A 25,949-nucleotide genomic window follows, 5' to 3' on the forward strand; every position below is an offset into this window, starting at 1 on the left:
CACGTCTGGTGGTGTGTTTTGGGGTGTCTGTGGAGTTATTATGATTTTAGGCAGCCTCTCTGCTAATGGGTGGGGTTGTGTTCCTGTCTTGCTAGTTGTTTGGCATAGGGTGTCCAGCACTGTAGCTTGCTGGTTGTTGAGTGGATCTGGGTCGTAGCCCTGAGATGGAGATCTCTGGGAGAGCTTTCACTGTTTGATATTACGTGGAGCCAGGAGGTCTCTGGTGGACGAATATCCTGAACTCAGCTCTCCCACCTCAGAGGCTGAGGCCTGATACCCGACCAGAGCACCAAGACCCTGTCAGCCACACAACTCAGAAGAAAAGGGAGAAGAAAATAAATAAATAAATAAATAAATAAAATAAAATAGAGTTATTAAAATAAAAAATAATTATTAAAAACAAAAAGTTTTTTTAAGTAATTAAAAAAAGAAAGGAAGAAAGAAGAGAGCAACCAAACCAAAAAACAAATCCACCAATGATAACAAGCACTAAAAACTATACTATGAAAAAAAAAAAAGAGAGAACCCTAGGATAAATGGTAAAGGCAAATCTATATAGACAAAATCACACAAAGCATACACATACACACTCATAAAAAGAGAAAAAGGAAAAAATATATATATATATATATATCGTTGCTCCCAAAGTCCACCATCTCAATTTTGGGATAATTCGTTGTCTATTTGAGTATTCCACAGATGCAGGTACATCAAGTTGATTGTGGAGATTTAATCTGCTGTTCCTGAGGCTGCAGGGAGAGATTTCCCTTTCTCTTCTTTGTTCACACAGCTCCTGGGGTTCAGCTTTGGATTTGGTCCCGCCTCTGCCTGTAGGTCGCCTGAGGGCATCTGTTCTTTGCTCAAACAGGACCGGGTTAAAGTAGCAGCTGATTGGAGAGCTCTGGCTCACTCACCTGGGGGGGGTGGGGGGGTGGGCGTGGGAGAGAGTGTATGGAATGCAGGGCGAGCCTGCGGCAGCCTGAGGCACACTGTGTGTTCTCCTGGGGAAGTTGTCCCCGATCATGGGACCCTGGCAGTGGTGGGCTGCACAGTCTCCCAGGAGGGGAGGTGTGGATAGTGACCTGTGCTCGCACACAGGCTTCTTCGTGGCTGCAGCAGCAGCCTTAGCGTTTAATGCCCATCTCCGTTGTCATGCTGATAGCTGTGGCTCGCGCCCGTCTCTGGAGCTCGTTTAGGCGGTGCTCTGAATCCCCTCTCCTCACGCACCCTGAAAAAGTGGTCTCTTGACTCTTCGGCAGTTCCAGACTTTTTCCCAGACTCCCTCCCGGCTAGCTGTTGTTCACTAACCCCCTGCAGGCTGTGCTCACGCCGCCAACCCCAGTCCTCTCCCTGCGCTCTGTCCTAAGCCCGAGCCTCAGCTCGCAGCCCCGCCCGCCCCGGCGGGTGAGCAGACAAGCCTCGGGCAGGTGAGTGCTGGTTGGCACCGATCCTCTGTGCGGGAATCTCTCCGTTTTGCCCTCCGCACCCCTGTTGCTGCGCTCTCCTCCGTGGCTCCAAAGATTCCCCCCGCCACCCTCCGTCTCCGCCAGTGAAGGGGCTTCCTAGTGTGTGGAAACCTTTCCTCCTTCACAGCTCCCTCCCACTGGTGCAGGTCCCATCCCTATACTTTTGTCTCTGTGCTTTTTTTTTCTTTTGCCCTCCCCAGATACATGGGGACTTTCTTGCCTTTTGGGAAGTCTGAGTTCTTCTGCCAGCGTTCAGTATGTGTTCTGTAGGAGTTGTTCCACGTGTAGATGTATTTCTGATGTATTTGTGGGGAGGAAGGCGATCTCCACATTTCACTGCTCCGCCATCTTGAAGGTCTCCCCTGCAGTTTGTTGTTCACTGAGTCTATGTTCTTGTCTCCGGGACCAGAATTCCACTCAGCAGCTGTTTGAGTATGGGCCTGTTGGCAACAAAAATCTCTCCGTTTTTGTTTGGTATATTTTTATCTTATTTTCATTATTGAAGGAACTTTTCACTGATGGTCACATCCTTGGTTAGAGGTTATTTTCTCCTGCCTTTCACCCATCCCATTGTCTTCTAACTCCCATCATTCAAGTTAAAAAGTTAGCTGTTCCTCCTCTCATAGCTTCTGTGAAAGTAAAGTGTGTCTTCCTCCGGTTGCTTTCAACGTTTTCTCTTTGTCTCTGTTTTCCATGATGTTCCTGGGTGGTTTTGTTTGTTTGTTCGTTTTTGTTTTGTTTTTATCCCACTCCTAGATTCTGTAGCTTGGTGGGGTTTTTTTAGTTTTGGAAAATTCTTGGCCCTTATCTCAAACATTTCTTCTAAGCCGTTCTCTCTCTTCCCCTCTCATGGGAGTGCAGTTGTACCTGTGTTAGACCTTTTCATCATGTCCCAAATATGTTAACTTTAGAAACGAGTACCGCAGGGCCTCAAGCTGGAAATGAGCTTACATCCATAAAGGACAGTGAGGAGGAAGATGCAGCCCACTTGACACCTGAGTTTTCTCTTCCTGACCTTGTTTCTTTTCTGTGTGGTTTGAGTGGGTAATTGGGGAGCGTAGGTTGGGATGTTGGGAGTGTACGAGACTTTGCAGGGCCCGTAGTGCTTATTTCCTGGGGAAATAAAGCAGGAGCCACCGAGCTGCTTGGGCAGGGAGCCTGGTGGGTAGGAAGAGCGCTGGTTTGGGAACAGGCTCGTACATTCAGATCCTGAATCCCTGCTTTACCATGACCTTGAGCAACTTGCTTCACTTCTTTGTGTTCTATTATTTGTAAAATGGGGATAGAGTACATATTTCGTAAAATGGGGAAGATTAAATAAAAGAGCAGCATAAAGCACTTAGAAGAGAGCTTTGCCTGTAGCAGCATTCAGTAAGGTTGTTGTTCTTCTCTCATCATTATTACACTGTTACTGCCCTGCTTACTTCCTGCCCACCCAGGATCCCAGGACGGTCGGCGGTAACTGTCTATGGAGGGTTGGCGGTGGCAGGCCCCAGAGACAGTGCTCTGTTGGGTGTTTGTGCTTGAGTTCACCAGCCTGTTGGCAGGGATTGCTCATTGTTCTGTATGACTGTTGCCCCCCACGGCCGTGGGTTTGCCACATCTGGGGCTTTGGGGGCTCCCGAGGCCCCCCGTACCCAGTGGCTGACTCTGGCCTTCCTTTCCCCTTCAGTATGGAATGCTCCTTTACCAGAACTACAGAATCCCTCAGCAGAGGAAGGCCATGCTGTCCCCCTTCTCAACTCCAGTGGTAAGTAAAGCTGCCGGCCCCAAAACCAAGTTCCTTCTCAGCTGCCGCGTCAGCGTGTGCTGTGGACATCTCGTTTCCGACGAGGCTGACCAGAGAAGCTGCAGAACGAGCTTGTGCGTTTCAGAGAAGCCAGAATATCTCTCCACCTTGCGTTTCCCAGAAGGTGGACCTGGTCGTCCCAACAGCGTGCCTGCCGGGAGCAGATTCCTCTGCCACCCTCACCCTGTCCCCGCGTCTCCCCGCAGGGTGGCCTCAGTAGATGGCTCCATTTAAGGGCTCTCTAGTCACGTGCTCAGAAATGTCGACAGCAACTCTCAGCTCTGCTGAGGAGCCGCCTTCCCGCCTTCGCTTTTGTCCATTTCAGCTGTGGGACCCGCGGTGCTGTTGACCATGACACTTAAGTCTTTCTCTGTGAGAATTGAGACTGTAGTGAGTCATCTTGTGTTCTCAGGATGGACTTTAGTTCCCAGAGGTGCAGAAATGCTTCATCCTCTCCAACTATGATCTTAACAGCCCCTCGATGTCCATTCCTAGATGTCAAACTATCCCACAGAACGAGTCCCTGGGTTTCCCTGAACTAACTTACCCGACTCGGCTGTGGTGAGGGCTGGCTTGCACTTGACGTTTCCATTTCTTTGATGAGTTTTAGTGCACGTTCGGGACCCCGTGAAACGCCACACAGTCCCAATCCTGTGGGTACCAGCAGCCTCACCAGTGGCCTTCGAGTACCTCGAGAGGACTGGAACGTTTCTTTGTTCTTCTTGAGAAAAACCCAAGCCATTTTTAGTCCAGGGGTGCTTGCGGCACTGAACGTTCCATCTGATCCTTAGAGAGTTGGGGTGGTGGAGGGACTTGCCCGTCCTCTCCTGCCCCTCCCCAGGCACAGCTGTTCTGTGCCAGGGTTCCCACCTGCTCCCTGGCTGCTTCCCTGCATCTTAAGAACTCACGGCCTCTCGTTTCCAGCGCAGTGTCTCTGAGAACTCCCTTGTGGCCATGGATTTTTCTGGACAAACAGGAAGAGTGATCGAGAACCCAGCTGAGGCTCAGAGTGCAGCCCTGGAAGAAGGCCACGCCTGGAGGGTAAGGCCATGGCCCTGTCCCGCCAGGACGGGCTCCCTCGCGGTGGCCACTCCACGCCTGGTCTGCCCCCCGAAGAAGGGCTGTGTGCTGGCGTCAGGGGGTGAGAGGCTGGGAGGGTGGGTGGCTGTGAGTTCTCAGCTGCAGGAAGCCTTGGCCCTCCTGGGCTCCTCCACGTGCCCAGCACCCTGCCACCCCACCACCCTCGTCCCTGGGCTCCCGTGGGGGGAGGGGCAAGGAGCAGAGCCCTGGGTTCCCCCGGCTCGCAGCCCCGTTCCTGCTGGAGTCTTCCGGGCGGACAGAGCGTGAGGCCAGGTATTCCGAGTGTGGCTCGACCTCTAACTAGCTTCACAGCCTTGGACAGTCTTTTTACTCTGAGGCCCAAGTTCCTAATCTCCAGATGGATGAATATCTCCCAACTTGCAAGCTTTTCTGAGCTTTAAAGACAGTGTACAAAACACAAGCCCACAGCTCTGGCTCCGAAAGCCTCCCCCCCTTCAGCCTCAGAGTGCGCAGAAAAGGAGAATGCACCCAAAGCCACGACCAGCGTTCAGACCTGCCTGAGTTCCCTGGAAAATCTCGTGCTTTTCTCCTAAGATGTATTGGGAACTTCACTCCATGTCTTGTGTGTGACAAACACGTCTCTGCTTCCATACTGGAATCCTTAGAAATATACTAGGATGGGGATGCTTCTGGTTTTGTTTTTAACAACTGCCGCCTGTAAGCTGTCTGTCCTTGTGGTCACATGGGACTGAGGTGTCTGTCATTCCGTGGTCGAGGGCCCTGTCACCTGGCCAGCTCCCCGCCCCAGCTGTGTCCCGGGTGGCGTGCTGTTTGTGTCACTCTGCTGTCTTAGCGCTAACGCGGGATTTCTTTTGCAGAAGCGAAGCACGCGGATGAACGTCCTCGGGAGCCAGAGCCCCCTCCACCCTTCCACCCTAAGTACAGGTAAACGCTGGCATCTTAGCCTGATATTTTTGTACATAAATAAAATAAAAGAGCTCCCAACCCTCCCCGAGCTTCCCAACGTTGTCCAGGCCCAGAGCGCAGCACGAAAGCTGCGGCCACGGAAATCCGGGCCCCGTGTGGACCTGAGTGAGCTCGCAGGGCAGCCGCTGTGCGTGGGCCCCAGGCTACCCACCTTTCTCTGTTTCCCGCAGTGATTCACAGGACACAGCACTGGTTTCACGGCAGGATCTCCAGGGAGGAGTCACACCGGATCATTAAGCAGCAGGGGCTCGTGGATGGGTAAGGGACACGACGGACAGGGTGGGCGTCTGCTGAGGGTCTGCTGGGCTCAGCTCCTCAGAGCATCCTGAAGTGGGGTGCGGGGCTGGGCAGCGGTTGCAGCCTCGTTCTAAGGAGGAGCAGTGTGCTCAGGGAAACGAGGATGCTGCAGGGTTTGCACAGCTACGGAGTGGAGAGAGGGATTGCAGTCCATTTCTGTCCACACGCTAAAATCATTCTCTGCCTCCGTGATGGAATTCGAACAGATGAAGAACGTACGTTGCTTCTTTTGGATCAGTAAGGCAGTGGGCCAGTGGAAAGCCGTATCTTCTTGCCCACACCTTTTGCTTTATGCCTTATATCGTTGGCCTTTGCCCCAGCCACCCCAGATCTTAGTACGCAGAGCAGCAAAGCTGTATCATTCCTCACAGTTAGGGCTGCTTGGGTGGCTCTTCCCACCGGGGCCAGCAGGACTCACGTGCCTGGTGGCCAGTGCCGGCCGTGGCTGGGTGCCGAGGTGCCTGGGCACAGGCCTCTGGCAGGTTAGCTTGGGTCCATCGTGGCCATCACGGGGATCCCAAGGGTAAGAGGTCAACCCCAGTGCACAAGCACTTCTCAAGGTGACACTCCCATGGTCAAGGCAAACCCGGCAGCCAGGCTCAGCATCCCTGTGAATGAGAGGAAGCTGCCCCGGGTGTGGCTGCAGACATGTGAGTGGCCGTGACCGCGGCATGGTCCCTCCCGAGCTCAGCCCGAGTCGTGCCTCCACCCCCACCCCCCACCCCCACATAAAGAGGCCCAGACGAGTTAGTTGGATGCCCTGGTCCATCCTTGTCGTGGCTGCCTCTCCCTGGGTCTACTCAAAAGACAGGCTCTCGGGAGCTGCTCAGCTCACAGCAGTCCTTTTGTTCTTCACATCCTTCATCTTTAAAAAGTTTTATCATGGAACTCTAAAACTTCACATGAGGGAGGAGAGGGTGAGGAACCCTGTCTACCTCTTGCCCAGCTTCAGAATTTGCTCACCTGAGCTGGTCTCTTCCCCTTCCTACATTTTTATTATTTTTTTCTCCTCTTCTCCTCTTTGCCTTCCTCTCCTTCCTTCTAACTTTTCCCACTTTTCTTCCTCTACTTTTCCTTCTTCTGAGCTGTTTTAAAGGAAACCCCCGACGTTCGGAATTTTTACCAGTAACTGTATTTCAGTGAGTGTCTGAAAAATAAGGACCCTTTTCTTCTGAGACAACCGCACTATCGTCGTTGCATCTAAAATAAACAAGAGTTGCTTAGTGTCCTCAGAAGTCCCATCACGTTCACACACACGGAAGTCCTTTAAATGTAGTTGGTCTAAAGCAGGATCTCCCCGTGGCGTCTGGTTGAAGTGTCTCTGTCTCCCTTAATATAATAGTAGTCTCCCCACCACTCCATTTTCTTTCCTTTTTTTTTTTTTTTTTTTTATATCTTTCCTTTGTTGAAGAAGTAGGTCATTTGCTAATTGTGTACCTGTGGTTTCTTTGACTGTGTTCCTCTGTCTCCCTCGTTTCCTGTAAAGTGTGGGCAGAGGCTTGGTTAGACTCAGAGCCTTCTTCCGAGAAGCCTTCTGCAGAGCTTCGGGGCTGCATGTCTGTACTGCCCACTTCCTCATCCCGGGCTGGGCGGGGGTCTTGCGTTGTCAGCCGGGCCCCCAGTCCAGCTCCCAGCCCCCTACACCGAAGGGTCTGAGCCACTGAACCCGCCCAGGTTTATTGTTTCATTAGAGGTCCCAGAGTCATTGTTTTCTAATTCTATTTTTCCTTCATCATTCCTTAGCTAAAATCCTTTTCCTTGTCACAGATTTGTTTTTCTGGGAAAGGTAGCTAAGTGCTTGGTTTTTCTCTTTGTCAGTTTTCAGGATCACGGTTTGGTGTTCTGCCATCTTCCGGTGCCTACAAATGAGGTGTTCCGTTTTGGTTTTTAACTCTCATGATGAACTTAGATACTATGTGTTTAATTTGTTTCAATCCAAGCTTAAAGTTCTTCATGTTCCCTATGCCCTCTTTTTGTCCCACGGGGCAGGCCTCTTTCAAGTTGGTTCCTGAGTTCTTTTGACCCAACACTAATAGCGTTTGCTTTCTGGTGTGACACATTCTCTTAAGGGCCCTAATTCTTTGTCGCGGAAAATGGCGTCTGGAAACCAAATCGGTAGGTCTTTTCCATGGACAGAACTAGGACATAGGCTTTTTAAACTGAAAAACAGATTACAGGTTCACATTGATATTGCCAATTCAAATGGAAAATTACAGGGTGTGTACGCCTTTGATTTTATTGTCTCTCTCTTCTCTTCCTCTGAAAAATCTTACTAATGACAGTCGCTTACTTGTTTTACCTCACTCTGTACTTGTCTGCTGTACCCCATATCACATCATGAAAATATTGATAATATTACTTCAGTACTACAGAATTCACACTTCTTTGCAGCCCTTTTGATCCTTAAGGAATAGTCCAGGCAGGTCATGTTAAAGTACCAACCTTAGGGTAATTCTTCTCCGTGGTTCCACCACCAAACTGCCACGTCTTCAGGTTCATTCCTCTGTTTCTGATTTTTGTTAAGTGGATCTGATTTATTTCCTCTTCAGTTTAATGCTGCTTTTAAAACTATGTAAAACATTGCCTTGGTTCCAAAGTCAAAAGGTATAAAACCAGGTACTTTGCCTGGTGACTCTCCTCTGCCCCCAACTCCACAATGGGTAAACATTTTCATCAGTGTTTGTTTGTTTATCCTTCTGTTGTTTCCTTTTAAAAATATAAGCAAAACCCATTTGTTTCTGTAGTCTGCCTCATCTTAACGAGGGCATGTACTGGCCACAGAGGTCCAACCCTGAGCGTAGCTGCAGCCTGAGGGTGCTGGGGTGGGATGGCCAGGAGGGCTGCCCCCTTCCTTGTCCCCTGCTGGGTTCTCTTTCACACGATAGAGCTTCATTGTTTCCAGGCTTCTGTTATGGCACACTGTGCCCCATCTTCATGTTTTTGCTAGTGTCTCTTTGCCGGTGAGTTCGAAGAAGTGGGAGTGTTGAATGGAGGCTGGGTCTCTAGCATATGATTAAGGGCCAGTTTCATTTCCAATCCTTTTTGTGTTGCTGAACTGTTGGTACATACCTGCCCAGTTTTCTACATCCACTTTTCTTGTATATACTGTTCTTTTTAATTAATTTTGTTTATTTTAAATTTTGTCTGCTTTGGGTCTTCGTTGCTACACGCAGGCTTCCTCTAGTTGCAGCGAGCGGGGGCTGCTCTTCATTGCGGTGTAGTTGTGGCTTGCGGGCTCTAGCACGCAGGCTCAGTAGTTGTGGCGCATGGGCTTAGTTGCTCCGCGGCATGTGGGATCTTCCCAGACCAGGGATCCAACCCGTGTCCCCTGCATTGGCAGGCGGATTCTTAACTACTGCGCCACCAGGGAAGCCCCTACATCCATTTTTTGCAAACATTTTTTTCCCAGGTTGTCATTTGTCTTTTTGACTTAGCTGATGGGGGTTTGGGTTTTGGTTATACAATTTTTCTAAGTATGGTCAAGTTTATCTTTTCTGTCCTTTAGCCTGTATCTTTCTGGATTTTTGAGTCATAGTCATATAACTCAGTCACAAAGGAGTTTGCTCATGTTATCCTCTAGAGCTTGTATTGTTTCTCTGCTCCCTTCCTTCCTTCCTTTTTTTTCATGATTACTTCCTCCTTTTTTGCTTGTCCATTTTTGTGCGTTTAGATCCCAGGTACAGTTCAGAATTTATTTATCCCGGTGCACTGTTTAAGGATGGGTCTGATTTTTTTTCCCATGTGGCTGTACAGTTGTTCCAAACGACTTATTTGAAATGTCACTTGATCATAGAACAGTCCCTTTTAGAGCCTTAGAGATGACCCCCCCTGACTACAAACAAGATGCTTCTCCTCTGAACTTTCTGCCTAAGAGAGAAAAGCCTACCCTCCGAAATTCCTCTCTTAGTGATGTTCTTTGCCTGTAGGTTTGTGTGTGTCTCCAGGGCTTCAAGGACAAGATGCTTACCCATTACAGCCCTAAATCCTATCTGAAGTGAGCCCTCAGATGTTCTCGCGGTGTCCCATTTACCGTATCACCTGTGAGATTCGTTCCAAGGAAGCCAAGTGGGTTTGCTTACCAGGTGACGTAAGTCATAAGCCAGTAATTCAAGAGGCAAGTGTGAGTAGAAAGGAAAGGTGCTTTAATCAAAAGAAAAGCCAGCAATCTGGGGAGAAGGTGGACTCATGTCCTAAGACCAACTCTGAAGATTCTGCTCAGCCATGACAGTTTTTAAAGGGAAAAACGGTGACAGGTGGAGAGGAAGAATCCCAGTGAGTCATCGAGGCAGGAGGTTGGGTTCTGCATCCTTCTCCATTGCATGCAGACTGACTGATTCTTCAGATGTTATCTTGCCAAGTGATCTGCCTGCAGTATTGCTAAGGGGGCTGTTGAGGGTAGAGAGCCAGTCATTTTTTAACTGCTTCATTCTTCATTCTTACCTCTTTTTATCCAGGAAAAGAATCAGCAGGTTAGACAAGGCACGGTGTGTGTTCAGGAGAGCATAGGTCAGGAGTTAGTTTCAATTGCCTAGTGATTCATTCCTGTAATTAGGTTCTTTTAACATTAGAGGGGGACAGAAATGGGCCAACAGGAAAGGGGCAAAAGAGCTGCTTTTGACAATGCCAGAGAAGTGAAGGTTCCACAGGACATGTCACTTGGTGCCGTGGCCACAGCATCCCTCCTGGGGCCCAGGGCGGTGGCACCTACATCCCTGAGGGGCTGACACATCCAGGCTCAGGAAGGGGACGCGGGGGACCAGTGTGTTTTGAAGAAGCTTCCCCAGTGGTTGTGAGCTCAGGCCCAGCCGGCCCACTTTGCGTTAAAAGGAGCTGTCCTCGGGCAGGGGAGCCTGGGGCGGACAAACCGTGTCTGTCTTTCAACTTTTCCTGGAGTCTAGCGCCAGTTGGTGCGGTTGCCTCTGTCCAGCCTTGCTGAGAAGTGCGGGCATCCCTCTGCCACCTTTCCTCCCCCGCCTGCCTTGTTTCTGTCTGTCCTCCCTGGGGTCTGAGTTGCGTCTAAGGTTATCATTTTCAATCCCAACATCCGGCTGCTGGCGCTCTAGCAAACCAAAAGGCAGGGTGACGGGACATCGCCTGAGGTGTCATTGCAGTGATGCCACATCGTCCGTTCATCCCCTTGTTCAGGGCGGAAATGTGCTGGGGAAACAAGGTAAATTAAATCATCAATTCCTAGTCATTACCCCTCCCTGCAGAGGTAATGGAGGGAAGCCGACGTAGAGAGTCAGACAACAAGCAGAAAACGGGGCTGGAAGGCAGGCCAGGACAACCGTTACAAAACCCCGCTTCCTAGACCTTCAGCCTCAAGTCACTGATGGAGTTGGGGTGAGGGGGGCCGGAAAGAGACAGCAGAGCCTGCAGTCAACCCGTGAGGCGGCTCTGAAGTCCGCTGGGTCCGGGCACCCCCCGCAGGTGACCTGTGCGCGCGTGCAAGCACGGGTCTGTGCACACGTGTACGTGTGTGCGTGTTGCGCTCACGCCCCCAGGCCTGCAGGGCCTGCCGCGGGGCCGGCACTCGCTGGCTGCCCCCTCCCTTCCCCTCTTTCCGCTGACAGACCATCCTAGAGCCTGGGACGGAAGGAGCTCTTCAAGGGGCCAGTCCCGCGCTGTGGGCCCCCCTGCGGATCTTCCCCCAGGGCTCCTGTTGGGACCTGTGGCGTTTAAGGCTCTGTGCCCCCCGTCCCGCCCCTGCCTCATTCACACTCAGGGTCAAGCCCCGCCACCCCCTTCTTGTCCCCTGTGCCTGTCTGTCATGAGCTGGTCCCTCTGTCCGTGCCCCAGGCCCCTCCGCTGGGTGGAAGGCAACGTCTTTGTCAAGACTTGACTTCTTTGCAGCTCTCCCTCCCCTGGGGCAGAGCGGGGTGCCGTCCCAGGGCTAACGCAGCCAGCTCAGAAAAGCGTAGGGTGCTCACCGGCCACGGAGGAACCACCTGCACGCTTGCTACTGCTGTGCCGGAGCTCCTCCCTGGTTTCTGCTGCTGTGTGACCTTGGAGAAGTTGCCTGACTTCTCTGGGCCCTGCTGCCCTCACTGTAAAATGGGGACAGTGACAGGGCCACTGTGAGTCCTGAGCGAGGCAGTGTGTGCAGTGCCAGGACTGCCACACACCTGAGCTGTGCTATCGCTCTGATCTCCCCCGGCCCCTTTGTGCTTTCATGAATGGACACGTGAGCCTTGGCTCCAGTCCTCACATTCCTCAGCACTTTCATTCCATGCTCCATTCTGATGACCTAAGCAGAGGCATCCGTGGCATGTTAGCCCCCAGCCTGGTCTCTGCAGTAGCCATCCCCCGGCCTGCCCCGAAATCCCTGCGCCTGTGGTTTGCTGGTGGCGATCACCAATGTCTCCAGTGTCCACACTGACTACACAACAGCCCTGAGCGTGTAGATGGTCGTGCAGGAGAGGCCAGCAGGGCAGCAGCCTGTGATCTGAAGCTCCTGAGTGTCAGATCCAGGAATCTCGCTGACTCCTAGGCCCTACCCCCTTTCCTCCGTGTGGACGACCATTAGGCAGGACCTGTAAACCCAAGCCGGCGGGGCAGCCTCAGGATCTCCCGGGTCACACCCCAAACTGGAAGGCAGGTGGGCAGCGTCCTCCTTGGGGCTCAGAAGGAAGCATCAGGGGATTCACTGAGGGCTCAGGTGAGGAAGCACAGCCCCAGCTTCTCCTCCAGGAAGATTGAACCCTGCCCATCCCCAGGTTTCTGCTAGTGAAACACTCAGAGAAAAGGGCGCAGACTGGGAGGCGCAGACGCGCAGCCCTGCCCAGGAGAGGAGCTGGCCCTCTCGTCTTCCTGCCCTCGGGCTCCGCCGACGCCGAGCGGATCACACAGGGGCCCGGCTCCAGCTCCGAGGCCCCATGTCTCCCGCCCGCCTGGCCCAACGGTGCAGTTGCATCCCGGTTCACACCTCCAAGGTGTGTCCTGCAAAATGCTATCAAAGAGGGGCTGGTATGTAATAAAAGATGCTGTAAAGAGTCAGGTAAGATAGGAAAACTCATGCTGGGGCCCTAAGGGTGTCAGGATGAATATCTACATTCTAAAGCCTCCAAGCCGTCCTGTAGTGAAATAAACCGTTTTTACCTTTTATAACATGGGATTTCCCAGGCTTATGTAACTGCCTTCCCTCTGACATTACAATCTAGAAACTGACGGTTTAGCTGTTTACCACCATTTGGTGTCTAATACCTTTAAAGTATGTTTCCTCTCAGGCCATTTCTACTTTGTCTCTGGGATCAGGGCCTCTTCCTTTCTAAAGAATAACTTGGTCTTCCCATCTGATTCCAGATTTGTTCTGGAATCATTGTAAAAGCAATGACTGATGCTTCTTGGTGCTATTCTAAGTTTTAAAGTAATTTTTTAGTTAGAGTATAATTGATTTACAATATTGTGTCGGGTTCAGCTGTCCAGCATAGCAATTCAGTCTTTTTGCAGATTGTACTCCATTGTAGGCTATTACAAGATACTGGGTATAATTCCCTGTGTTCCACAGTGCATCCCTGTCACTTATCTATTTTATACATAGTAGTTTGTATCTGCTAATCCCATACCCCTAATTTGTCCCTCCTCCTTCCCCCTCCCCTTTTGGTAACCACGAGTTTGTTCTCTGAGTCTGTTTCTGCTTTGCATATATATTCATCTGGATTAGTTTTTAGATTCCACATACAAGTGATACCATACAGCACTTGTCTTTCTCTGTCTGATGTATTTCACTGAGCATAATACTCTGTAGTCCATCCACGTTTCTGCAAATGGCAGCATTTCATCCTTTATTATGGCCGAGTAACACTGCATTGTATATATGTGTATATGTGCCACAGCTTCTTAATCCAGTCATCTGTGGGTGGGTACTTGGGCTGCTTCCATATCTTGGCTGTTGTAAATACTGCTGCAGTGAACGTTGGGGTGCATGTATCTTTTCAAATCAGTGTTTTCATTTTTTCCATTTATATGTGTCCAGGAGTAGAATTGCTAGAGCACAGGGTAGCTCTATTTTTAGTATTTAAGGAACCTCCATCCTGTTCCGCACAGTGGCTGCACCAATTTACATTCCCACCAACGGTGCAGGAGGCTTCCCTTCTCTCCACAGCCTGGCCATCACTTATTATTTGTAGACTTTCTGATGTAATTTCAAAATGTAGAACATTTGCAAGAATCATATAATGGATTCTCCTGTATACGTGTCACCTAGGCACCTGAGTCGTGAACCTTGTAGCACCTTTGCTTTGTCGTGTTCTCTCTCTCATTTTTTTATCAGAACCGTTTAGGAGTCAGTTGTAATTATTTCAATATAAAATTTCTAAAAACAAGGACTTCTCTTAGGCAGCCACAGTATCATTATAAAATGTAGGAAATTAACGTGAATGCGGTTCGGTCACCTGACATCCACTTAGATTTTACCAGGGGTCCTTGCTGCGTCCTTCATCACCAAGGAAAAGAACTTCTTGGCCTCAGCACCGCCCTGGACCAGCACGTGTCCTGTCTTCCTTTGTGTCTTGACACTTGGAGGAGCCAGTGAGGACAGAACGTGCCGGGTTTGGCCGTCTGCTCACTCCCTGGAGGTGACGCTGGGTCACCTTTACTGCATCCCGTCAGGAGGTGCTGGGGTGGATTGTCTCATTCCTGGTGGTGGTAACTCGAATACCTGAAGGTGGTATCCGCCAGGTTTCTCTATTGGAAGGTTACTGTGTGTCCCTCTGTCATAAACGTTAGGTGGTAGATGCTGAGACTAGGAAAATATTCTGTTTCTCATCAAACTTAGATGCTGGTTTCAGCATCTATTAAAGATCTCCTTAATCAAGTGGCCAAATAGTGGTTTTCTAATTCATCATCCTCCTCTGTTTATTTAGCTGGCTTTCTGCTCTTAGGAAGAGCTTTTATTCCTCCCCTATGATTCATTTATCACACCAGTGCGGACTCATGGACTCTTGTTTTGGTCTGTGGGTTATAACCCATCCGTTCTGTTAAGGTACTTGGGCGCCCCGATTGGGCCACATTGCCTCTGGGGCCAGCTTCCTGATTTTCTGGCACAAAGTATACCAGTGTCACCTTGTACCTTCCCTGCCTCAGCCCTAGAGGTGCGACGTCCCCAAGGAGCCCTGGTTCCTTTCAGTGGAGAGTGACAGAAAGCACAGTCTGGATGAGGAGGGTGGTCTAGCTCTACAGCTCACTCAGCTCCCCGAACCTCCTGAAGCATCATATATACATACAGATTTATATATATATTCAGTCTGGACTTTTCTGAATTAACAGTCAATTGACTCTTTCCATTCCCAGGCTTTTTCTCCTCCGTGACAGCCAGAGTAATCCAAAGGCATTTGTCCTCACGTTGTGTCATCATCAGAAAATTAAAAATTTCCAGATCTTACCTGTAAGTATTGATGTTTTTCACACTAATTCTTATTCTTCTGTGTGCCGGTTTTGTTCTTAGTGCAATTTTCAAGGTCTCAACTAAGCAGACTATGAAACAGTAAACATCAGACAGTTTCAAGCTCACCGGTGAGATCCTTTCAGGAGTTTCTTGAAAGGTTGGTTCTTTGAGCTTGGGAACGGTGTTTCCCTAGAAGAACGCTGAAAATGGTGGCGTTGTACTGTGGCCCCGACACGCCTGTGTAGCTCATAGGTGCCCCCGAGACAGCACCCGATGGGAAGAGCAAGGTCAGGTGATGGGCAGACACAGAGCAGAGCTGTTAGCCCAGGACCTGGCGCGGGAAGGATCACGTGTGGCTGTGCAGACGCGCGCTGTTGGCCACTTAATCTCAGGATTTGTCTGACTTGTGCTGGTGTGGACCAGGGGGACTCAGGAAGCCTGTAGAAAACTGACCCGTGGCCCCCAGAGAGAAGTGTTAATCCTTCCACTGGGTCCTTGGATCAGAAAACAGATTCTCCTCATTATTGAATATAATGTATTTGTCAACACCACTCTCTTTAAGAATGATGGTTCGATTTGCCAAATGTAACTGACCTCTTCCATGTGCCCAAGTTCAGATTCTAGTTCACGATTTGGGTGTTGTGTGGGAGACAGTTGTCAGCACCTCCGAGAATGTGTAGTCCCGTTGGGGCTGAGATGCACAAATTGAATACCAAGTGTCTTATGTACACTGTACGTATAGATGTGGTTGTAGAGAAGTGGTCAATTCTGCAGGTAATAACAGCTCTCGTGAAATGTTTCCTCTGGAACCCGGACCTGGGAAATATGCTGCTGAACGAGGGTGGCCAGATATAAGTCTGTCCTTTACAGAGTGAAGGCCTGAGAAGGCTTGAACCAAATGCATCCGTTTCACATAGTGGGACCTGGCGTTTTTCAAGGGTGCTTGAGCCCAGGACTTCATACTGCCTGTCTGGAGAGTCATGCAGGCACAGGAGGCATGAACGGGAGCGGGAAGGGCAGGCAGGGCTGGCTTTGGTGACCTGGGGGCAAGCAGCCTGCCTGGCACTGTCTGTTGAAGTCGCTCCCTGCTGTGCCCGATGCCCTCACTGTATAAACGGGGAAAATGAGACCCTCCCAGCTCTCAGTGGCCTGTCCTGGACCACCGGGAGGGACAGACTGTGGGTTACAGCCCAGGCTTCACAGATTCCACAAAACATGGTAATAAGCAAACCTGGGGACTGTTGTTCACGGGAGAGTGCCCCATCCACAGTCCTTTTTGTTTTCCTGCTGCGTTATATTATTGACCAGATGTTATTCTCTTAGCCTCAAATATGAAATAAAATGAAAAAGTACTGGCCAGCAGAATATGTAATACCATTGTCCCAAATAACCCCAAATCCTAGAATTATCAGACAGACAGGAACTTGAGAAGTGTAGCAACGAGAATGCAACCTCAGGGCTTAAACACAGGCTGTGGGTGTGCTTGGGGCTCCAGAGTCTGTGGATTGAGAAGTGGTTCTCAGTTTATGCGTCGACACAGGTTTAAGGCTAACTTCCTCTGTGTGAACAGTGCAGGGCAACTTTCCCGACCGCAGTGTATTGCAGTCATTGATCTCAAAATTCCTTCAGTTAAAATCGATGTGAATTCATTTCTGGGCGATATTGTAGATGTCCTCCATTTTAAGAAAAATAGCTACCAGATATTCCATGACCTGGGCCAGGTTCTTCTCCTACATGATCTCATTAATCCCTTAGAGTAATCCAACATTTGCTTTGTAATAGAGCAAAGTGAACGTCAGAGGGGTGAAGGAGGTTGCCTGGGGTCCTACTGTGAGAGCCCAGGGCTGTGTACTCTTACACGAGCATGCTGTATGCGTGGACACTCACAGGTTAACTGGTCAACCTCACCCTCCTCCGTGGGGTGTGCTGAGTGCACGGACACTCACAGGTTAACTGGTCAACCTCACCCTCCTCCGTGGGGTGTGCTGAGTGCACGGACACTCACAGGTTAACTGGTCAACCTCACCCTCCTCCGTGGGGTGTGCTGAGTGCTCGGACACTCACAGGTTAACTGGTCAACCTCACCCTCCTCCGTGGGGTGTGCTGAGTGCATGGACGCTCACAGGTTAACTGGTCAACCTCACCCTCCTCCGTGGGGTGTGCTGAGTGCACGGAGACTCACAGGTTAACTGGTCAACCTCACCCTCCTCCGTGGGCTGTGCTGAGTGCACGGACACTCACAGGTTAACTGGTCAACCTCACCCTCCTCTGTGGGGTGTGCCGAGTGCATGGACACTCACAGGTTAACTGGTCAACCTCACCCTCCTCCGTGGGCTGTGCTGAGTGCTCGGACACTCACAGGTTAACTGGTCAACCTCACCCTCCTCTGTGGGGTGTGCTGAGTGCATGGACACTCACAGGTTAACTGGTCAACCTCACCCTCATGAGCACGTGAGCCAGGAGGAGCTTGGAGTTCTTGCCCATGACCAGCTCAGGAGCAGGGGACCTTCTCTGCCCGGCAGCTGAGGGACCTGGCAGCACCCAGCACAAACCCCTCGCCCCCTCACCTCCCGCCCTGACGTTTTCTAGCTCACCTCACCAGCTCCACGTGTGTCCCTTAGAGCCTCACTACGGGTGGACAGCACTGATCCTGACTCTGGGGCCTGTTTTGTCCCAGAGCTGTGGCCTCTGACTTGGCAGGTCTTCTTGTGTCTCTCTAGTGCGAGGATGACGGGCAGACCTTCTTCAGCCTTGACGACGGGAACACCAAATTCTCTGACCTGATCCAGCTTGTTGACTTTTACCAGCTGAACAAAGGGGTCCTGCCTTGCAGACTGAAGCACCACTGCATCCGCGTAGCCTTATGACCTCAGGTCTACCCTGGCTGCAGGCTGGAGGACACTGACACTGGAGTGAAGAGGTCTGCGCATCGTTCAGAACACACGTCTGTCTGCACCTCGGGGCTCGGAGCAAGTTGGGTGCGTTCGGCGCTGACCGACCACGATCGAGTGGTTTGTTGGACTTGACGATGATGTGCTGCTGCAGATCCAGCAGGGCCGCGCCCCTCTCGCTGGCCTCATCGGGGAGGTCGGAAGACAGCAGACTCGAGAATAAACTGGAATGATGGTCTTGGCTGGGCCGTGGAGGCACACGAGCTGGAGAGAAGTGATGGGAAATGAACTCTCGCCCTGGAATAATCTTGACAATTAAAACTGATATGTTTACTTTTTTGTATTGATCCCTTTTTTGCACTCCTTGTTTTCAACGTTGTATTCAGCTTATGGCAAGAGGGGCCGTGGCTTTTCAGTCTGTGCGAGATGCAAAGACAGTTGCGCAGGGGTAGCCCCAGAGGCTGTTTGCAGAGGGTGGTGCCCACCTTCTGCAGGTCACTCCCAGGCAACCGGCACCCTAGCCCTCCCCAGTTTCCTTGGAAGCTTTTTTGATACAAAAGGTGTTCCTGTGGTAGGCACGTGGCATGATCTGTGGCCAGGCAGGCGGCATGGTCAGCCAGCCCCTGCACTGAGCACGTGCCCCTTCTCACGCTGTCACCTGACTCCACGTGCTGTGCCCTGCACACTGCAGGTGGCTTGTTCCTTGGAAAACACCACGCAGGGCTGAGTGGTTGCCCGTAGTTGGCCGCAGGCCCGCCTGCCTGAGACACAGTGGGTACCCACCACCCACCCATGGTGGACACCAGGCCGCCTGGCCCAGCTGCAGCCCTTCCAGCCTGTTCTAGGACCATCACTGCCTTACCCCCTCTGCAGTGGTGCTGGCCTGGCAGGGCTGCCCTCCCTCCTCCAGTGGATCAGAGGACCTAAGAGGAAGTGGCACCTGATTGGTCTGCTTCCTTGTCAAGTGGGTTTCCATGGTGACAGAGATGGAGACATTGGAGAGGGCAGCCCCGCAGCCCAGTAGGGGAAGGTCTTGCTTGGTGGCCTCCATCCTGCCGACGGCCCCGAGCCAGCCCGTGCAAGGCTGTGGGTGGCCCGTCGGCTGGCCCAGGTCAGGAATCCCTCACAGCAGTATCAGCTGAGGACAGGTTACAAAGACAACTCTGCATCCCGCTCCAGGAGCTGAGTCAGACGGTGGCTTGCGTTGTCCCCGTCTCCGCCCTGTCCCCTTAGCCGAGTCTTCCGATGTGAGGGTAGCCTTGTCTCTGCAGAGCAGGAAAGGCTCCCCTGACAGGCAGGCAGACTACTTGGTGAAGGACGGTTTCTTTTCCCCAGATCACGGTTGCCACGCTTCCATGGCCCCTCTGGCCTGCTGGCCACTGGATCCCCTGGACCCCGCCCAGTGCAGCACTTCCCAAGGGACACACATGGCTTAGGACACAGTGACACATACCCGCTGTACCTCAGTCTGTGGTATAGACACTGTATGTTAGTTGACTAGCCACACTCTACTTGTTTTCCATGAAGTGTCTACTTAGACAAATGAAGCATTTTTAGTAAAACATGTTTTTAACCATGAACGCTCAGTTGCGTTGTTTTTTTTGGTTTTTCACTTTTTTTGGTTTTTCTGTAGCCTGTTAATCTTTCCAACCGTTGACAATTAGGTCATTCTCCAAGTCATACCTGGCAGCCTGCTTCCGTTGGAGGGACTGATGCTCCAGTTACACCATTAGACATTTTTCTCTTCACCGGTTGGAGGGAAAACCTGTAAAAAAACAAAAATCAAGCACAAAAAACAAAAACAAAAAAAAACACCTCTCCAATTTATTTTTTCTGTTTACATAGACCAGTCTCCACCAGTGAGATGACTCACTCCCCCCTCCAATAGACAGCTAGTATCGGCAGTATTGCATATTTATAAATATACGTTTTATTTAAAAGCAGAACTAAAGCTTGACTCTGACGCACAGTTCTGTGTGTACTTCCTGGCCGCGGTGAACTGTCACAGAGAGTGACCCTCCCGGGGCCCCAGCCACCTCCCTGGTACCGGGCAGCTGGGGATCCACCTGCAAACAGGCAGCCCCTGCAAGAAGCAGGCGTCCAGCCAGGCCAGCCAGGGGCTGAAGGACATTCGACTATTATTTTTGTATTTAAATGACATGAATGTAAACGGGACAGCTCAGGGTCGTTTTGGAGCCTGTTGACTTTTTAATCTCTGCCTGTGATTTTCTGTTCTAAATGGAAACTCCGTGTAGCAACCTGGTCTGAATGGAGAAGGAAAACGCCAAATGCTTTGGGGATTCGCGCTAAGTAGGAGAGCTCTGTGACCTTATGCGTTAGAGTTCCAGAACGTTCTTCCGTCTGCTAAACCTTGAAGAAGTATGTGCCTCAGTCTAGATGTTTTGTCTTCTCTTTTCTGCACTTAATACCTGAGGGTTTGACCCATGGGCACACCTTTGAGGGAGTGGGGCTGGCTCGTGGGGGCTGTGATGTCACAGTGCCACCTGCAGTGACCGTAGGATGGCCTGACGTGTAGGCGTTTTCAGGGATTGCAGAAGGGATGAACTGAAGAGACAAAACCTTTATTCCATGTGCTTTGCTCCTTTCTGTACATAGCTGTTCGCCTCATGAACCTAATTGTAAACGTTCAGGTATTTTTGTACAAATAAGGGACTGATGTTCTGTTTCTTGTCATTAGAAATAAACATAAATACAGTGTTCTTCATTTTCTATTGCTTGTAACGTCTGTTTCTGTACTTAAAAGCCCTCGGTCTGGTCAGCCAACGAAAATCTTGGGAAGTGATTTAGGATATGTTAACAGCGTGCCTCTAACCTGGCCGAAAACTAGTTACAGAGGAACGGATGGGATGTGCAGGCTGGCGTGGCCCTGCTGGGTGGGCCCCTCCTCGCATCTCCTCTGCGAGAACAGAGCCTGCTGAACGCTCCAGGAGGAACCAGCTCCCCATTCAGGTGTAGCAAACACCTCAAGAAACTCGTAAAAGCTTATATTTGTTTGCTCCAATGGCACGTTTCCCACCGCAGCGAGACAGTGACGGTGCGAGAACCTGGATTTCAGTCACACAGGAAATGGGCAGAGAGAGTAAGAGAGTGGATGCCCTGCGTCTCTGCTCCCACAGGGCCTCACCTGGGGGTCCGAGGGCATCGTCGCGTAAGCCATCCTTGGGCCTGACTCGCCTCCTTGCACCCCACCCGAGGCAGAGAGTCTCTTGTCGTGAGCCAGCCTATGGCATTTTGAACTCTCCCATCACTTGTTTTCAGAATGTGGGTCCTCAGTTTCGGGGAGCTCATCCCTCTAGGGCAGGCTGCCCTTAGAGCGAGAACAATAATTCGTAACTCCCTCCTCGTGAGAGGTGGCGGGGGGGGGCTGGTGTGTGAACGTGTGTAGGGTGTGTGGCAAGGGCTGTGTGTGTCCGCGGCGTGGGAGAGGAGAAGCCAGCGTGCCGTGTGGGGCGCAGATGAAGGGGCATGAGGAAGGCTGGACGTGGGCAGGGCAGGTGCAGAGGCCTGTGAGAGTCTGTGTGGCGAGAGAGTGCACGGTGATGGGATGTGCAGTGTACAGAGATGAGTGACAAGGAAGAACCCGCCGTTTCCGTCCTCCCCGGGGAGGAAACGCTGGGCCAGGGTCCAAAACGTAGCAAAGGTACGACTTTAAACTTGATCTCGCTGCCTTGATCACATTTTTTATCGGTTTTTTAGAACCCATTTTGAGTGATTTGTAAAATTATAAGAAGAATTTTTTATGATAAAAGCGTTCACTTGGGAAATGTAAACAGGAAAATGTCCTACCGCCTTGGGTTTTAGAACGGTGAACTCATAGCCACCCTTCTCATCTTGGGAATTCTACAGCATTAACAAGGACAGGAAACAAGTGGGAAATCCATCCTTGGCAGAACTGGGAACATGGAAGAGGGGCTACTCACCAAGGCGGGTTGAGACCAACCCAAGGGCAGGAGATGCTGGTGGAAAATCTGTGACTGCAGAGCTCAGCCAGGCCTGCAGGGGGCACTCCAGGATGAAAGACACACCTGGAAGGGGCACTACAGACCTTTTTGGGAAACAGCGAGACAGGCATGGGGTCCATGCTGAGTTACTGGTGACGTTCCCCCCTCCACCACCCCGGGGATGCTGTGTGTACTTTCAGTCTATAAATAGATCCAAGTCCTGTTTGATCTCTGAAAGGTTTCTTGAATTACATCTCAATATATTTGTGTTACATCACTGCAGGTCTTTTTTTTTTTAAGACAGCAATTATATGTGTGTTAGGTCTCTCTCATCTGCCTTTCATAAGCTTTCCCTTTTCTCAAAACTTCTAATTCGGGCTTCCCTGGTGGCGCAGTGGTTGAGAATCTGCCTGCTAGTGCAGGGGACTCGGATTCGAGCCCTGGTCTGGGAAGATCCCACATGCCGCGGAGCAACTGGGCCTGTGAGCCACAGCTACTGAGCCTGTGCTCCGCAACAAGAGAGGCCGCGATACTGAGAGGCCCGCGCACCGCGATGAAGAGTGGCCCCCGCTTGCCACAACTAGAGAAGGCCCTCGCACAGAAACGAAGACCCAACACAGCAAAAATAAATACATTAATTAATTAACTACCCCCAACATCTTCTAAAAAAAAAAAAAGAAACTTCTCATTTCCGTTTGGTGTGCATGTCCATCTGTCCCGTCGTCCAGGTCACTCACAGTGTCCAGGCAGGAGGGTTCCTCCCTGAGCTGCTTCCAGCATGGACCCACTACCAGGGTGTTTCTTTCTCTCTCCCATTTCTCCTCAGAGCCGTGCTGGCTTTCCTTGCATATATTCCTTCATGTCCTGTATCACTGCTTTGAGCTTTGGTGAACTGATTGTTGTTTTTTAATTCATGATACTAGGTTTGGTTGCCGTTTTAATCTATTCCATGGCAATATATTTCTACTGAACGCTCTTTACCATTTGTTTTCCTACTCTTTTCTCCTTTTGTCTTGGGCAGCTTCACAGAAGATCAGTGCTGGTTCCTTGAGGAAGGTGAGTTCTTCTTGGCCGAGTCATTTATAGGAAGCTTGTGTGGGAAAGAAGACAGGGATCGTGTCTGATGCTAGCAGGACAGAAATAAATAAATGCTATTTATTTATATATAAGCACAAAGGGTCACGGATGTGAACTCCAAGACCTTGACAGCATAAGCCATCAAGATTGGGCTTCCCTGGTGGCGCAGTGGTTGGGAGTCCGCCTGCCGATGCAGGGGACACGGGTTCGTGCCCCGGTCCGGGAAGATCCCACATGCTGCGGAGCAGCTGGGCCTGTGAGCCATGGCCGCTGAGCCTGCGCGTCCGGAGCCTGTGTTCTGCAACGGGAGAGGCCACAACAGTGAGAGGCCCGCGTACCGCAAAAACTTCCAACCAGCTCCTGTTCGCATTCAGCCTCCCACACCTTCCAGACAAATCTCCCCAAACGATTGCGTATTAATTTGCAGTAGAACAACTTTTTTCCCTCAGTTGTTCTATGGCAAGTTATGCAATGTCATTTTTATAACTATGGAGTTTTGTTATTTGAAATAAAAATCATGACAAAGTCTCTTAGAACATAAAACATTCCATTGTAATTCTACACTCACACACACACACACACACGTGCACACACATGCATGCACGCATAGATGTCTACGATGGCTGTAGCATAAGATTCCCAGGGAAGCACTGAGCCCAGCTGGGGATTTGTCTGGAAGGTGTGTGAAGGATGAAGGTGAAGGCGGGTCTGAGCACAGGTGAACAGAGAGTATGCCCTTATCCAGGTGTGTGGTGTCCAATATGATACCACCAGGCACACGTGACTATTACTTAAGTTGTAATAAAAAATAAAATGAAAAATTCAGCTCCTTGGTTGTACTATCCACGTTTGAAGTCCTCGATAGCCACGTGCGGTAGTGGCTACTGTACTGGACAGTGCAGTGATAGGACATCCCCACCATCACAGGAAGTCTTACTGGACAGGGTTGGGCTGGGTGACCCATAATGAGAGGCTAAGTTACAGAAGTGGGAACCGTACAGCTGGAAGGAGGAGGGTTGCCTTGAGTCAGCCTCGCTGTGCCTGGGTGATGTTCTGAATTAGCAAAGCACGCCTCCAGATCCAAGGCTAAGGGTACCTTCCCGTAAGGGACACTCTGCCCCACCCCACAGGTAAGACACACTAACTTCACGTTTGCTACAACAAGGCAACACCATCCGCTGTCTCCAGTTTGCTTGGGTCCGCTTTGCTTTCCGGTTATAACTGAACGGCAGTGGTTTCACATCATACACATACACTGTATACAAGACTCAAGGATGTCGGCTTAGCCCTCCCCCACACAGCTCCCCTGGGAAAAAACACACTTCCCAATTTGATATCAACCTATTCCATGAGCAGATTTCCTGGAGTGAGCCAGAGGTAGGAAATGCACCTCCTCTCTTTCCCAGATTAGTCACCATTACTGTGAGCATCTCCCCGGACTGAACGTAGTTTTAGTGTCTAAAGCGTGTGTGTTCGCACACGGACCCTAAATGTAAGCAGGACTGTATTGCTATGCATTGAAGAAACAGTCACCTCTGTCTCTGCAAGAGCAGGAACAAGCTGGGTGGGACGTCTTGGGAGGTACTTTGGTCCAGATGCAATTACACGGGAGACAGGGCTGGTTCTTGACGCTCTGACCGAATTCACAGCCAACCTGGACGAAGAGTGCTGGAGTTTCTGTGGGTGCACCAAGGCACAGTGCAGGGTTCATCCAGCCAACCAGCTCCAAACATACACAATTCTTGGCGTAGTTTTTAATTGGGGGGAGGAGACTTACATTATTTTTTATGTTGTACAAAAAGTGAAATGATATTAATATTTTATTATTGCGCTATTTCTATTGGACACAAAGTGCAGGACTGCACTGCACTTTCTGGGATGATCGAGGTATTTTCTAGGGTCATTTGGAACATTGACAGTTTTCTGCTGCAGTGCCGAGTTGACAGCTGAGCCCTGCTGTAAGGGTGGACCGCACGGGCTGTACCAAACCTGTGTTTCTGACACTTCCTCTCCAGAATGGACACCTTCAAGATGATGCGGGGCAGGCGTCCTCCTGGCCTTACTCCCGGGGGTCCTGACTCGGAAGATTGGGTAGGAGACAGAAACGTGCCTCTGTACCAGGCCCAGCATGATTCGATGCAGCTCCCACCAGGAAGGAGAATTCCAGAAGCTGCCCAGAGAACCAGGTGTGCCTTCTGCCTGCTCTTAGCAACGTGTCCGGGGGAATCACTTAACACACCTGTGAAAGGACACTACTGGCTCAGAGCCATTCATCAGAGTCCCCTGTGGGGCTTTGAACCTGCATATCTTCAGGCCCCTCGTAACCCTACAGAATTAAGATCTCCGACTTGGCAATAAAAACATTTGCCTGTAGACCAGCACAGGTGGACGAGACAGTCCCCAACTTACCATGAGCCCGGGAATTTAGGGTCCGTGCACCTGCTGCGTTTTCATCCCTCCCAAGCCACCAGGGACTTTTAAGCTTCTAAGGTAGTGGTCTTGGTAGAATGTGGCGGGAAAGGCTGGGGAGTACATTCAAAAAGGCCTGAGCTGTCCCGTGGAGCACCCAGTGAGCACACGGCCAGCGTACCCGGGAAGGTTGTGGCGGACTCTGGCCCTGGGAGGACTCAGGTGCCTCTGGCCCCTCACTGCCTGCTGACAGGCTCTGTTTGGCCTCACGTGGTGGAGGTGATGCAGCCCCCGCTGTGCCCTTTCCCTGCACCCCACATGCCAGCCCGATCGCCGCCCAGGTGGGCTTGTTCAGGTGTACACGGCCGGTCCCCGCACGGCCAGGCCTGGCCTCTCATCTCTTGATTCTCTGACTGGGGTTCCTCCGGCGCCCTCCGGCCACTCTCTTTGTATTGAGTCACTCCAGAGCCTGACGGTGGCCTTCATTACATTGCACGGAATCCACGGCTGGGTCTGTGGTCAGGTAACTGGGCAAAGACAGGGCTTCTCGAAAGACTGAACTGTGCTCTCTCCCACCTGCCCACCTGTGTACCCAGCAGGAACCTCTTCTGGCCTCTACCCACCCCTCTCCTCCTTTGCCAAACC

General features: G+C 51.0%; 1 protein-coding gene across 4 annotated transcripts in view; it reads left to right on the forward strand.

Moving 5' to 3' along the window:
* GRB10 (growth factor receptor bound protein 10) overlaps window positions 1-20,588 on the forward strand; it is a 199,442-nt gene extending 178,854 nt beyond the window's left edge. For all 4 annotated transcript variants that reach the window (XM_060304923.1, XM_030871324.3, XM_060304922.2 and 1 more), the window contains 6 exons: window positions 3,139-3,216; window positions 4,180-4,296; window positions 5,175-5,241; window positions 5,454-5,541; window positions 14,872-14,965; window positions 17,686-20,588. In XM_060304923.1, the coding sequence (XP_060160906.1) occupies window positions 3,139-3,216; window positions 4,180-4,296; window positions 5,175-5,241; window positions 5,454-5,541; window positions 14,872-14,965; window positions 17,686-17,832 (591 nt within the window). In that variant the 3' untranslated portion in view covers window positions 17,833-20,588. The remainder of the gene's footprint in view (window positions 1-3,138; window positions 3,217-4,179; window positions 4,297-5,174; window positions 5,242-5,453; window positions 5,542-14,871; window positions 14,966-17,685) is intronic.
* Window positions 20,589-25,949: the final 5,361 nt, after the last annotated feature.

This window comes from Globicephala melas, chromosome 9 (genome assembly GCF_963455315.2).
Source record: "Globicephala melas chromosome 9, mGloMel1.2, whole genome shotgun sequence".
NCBI classification, from domain to species: Eukaryota; Metazoa; Chordata; class Mammalia; order Artiodactyla; family Delphinidae; genus Globicephala; species Globicephala melas.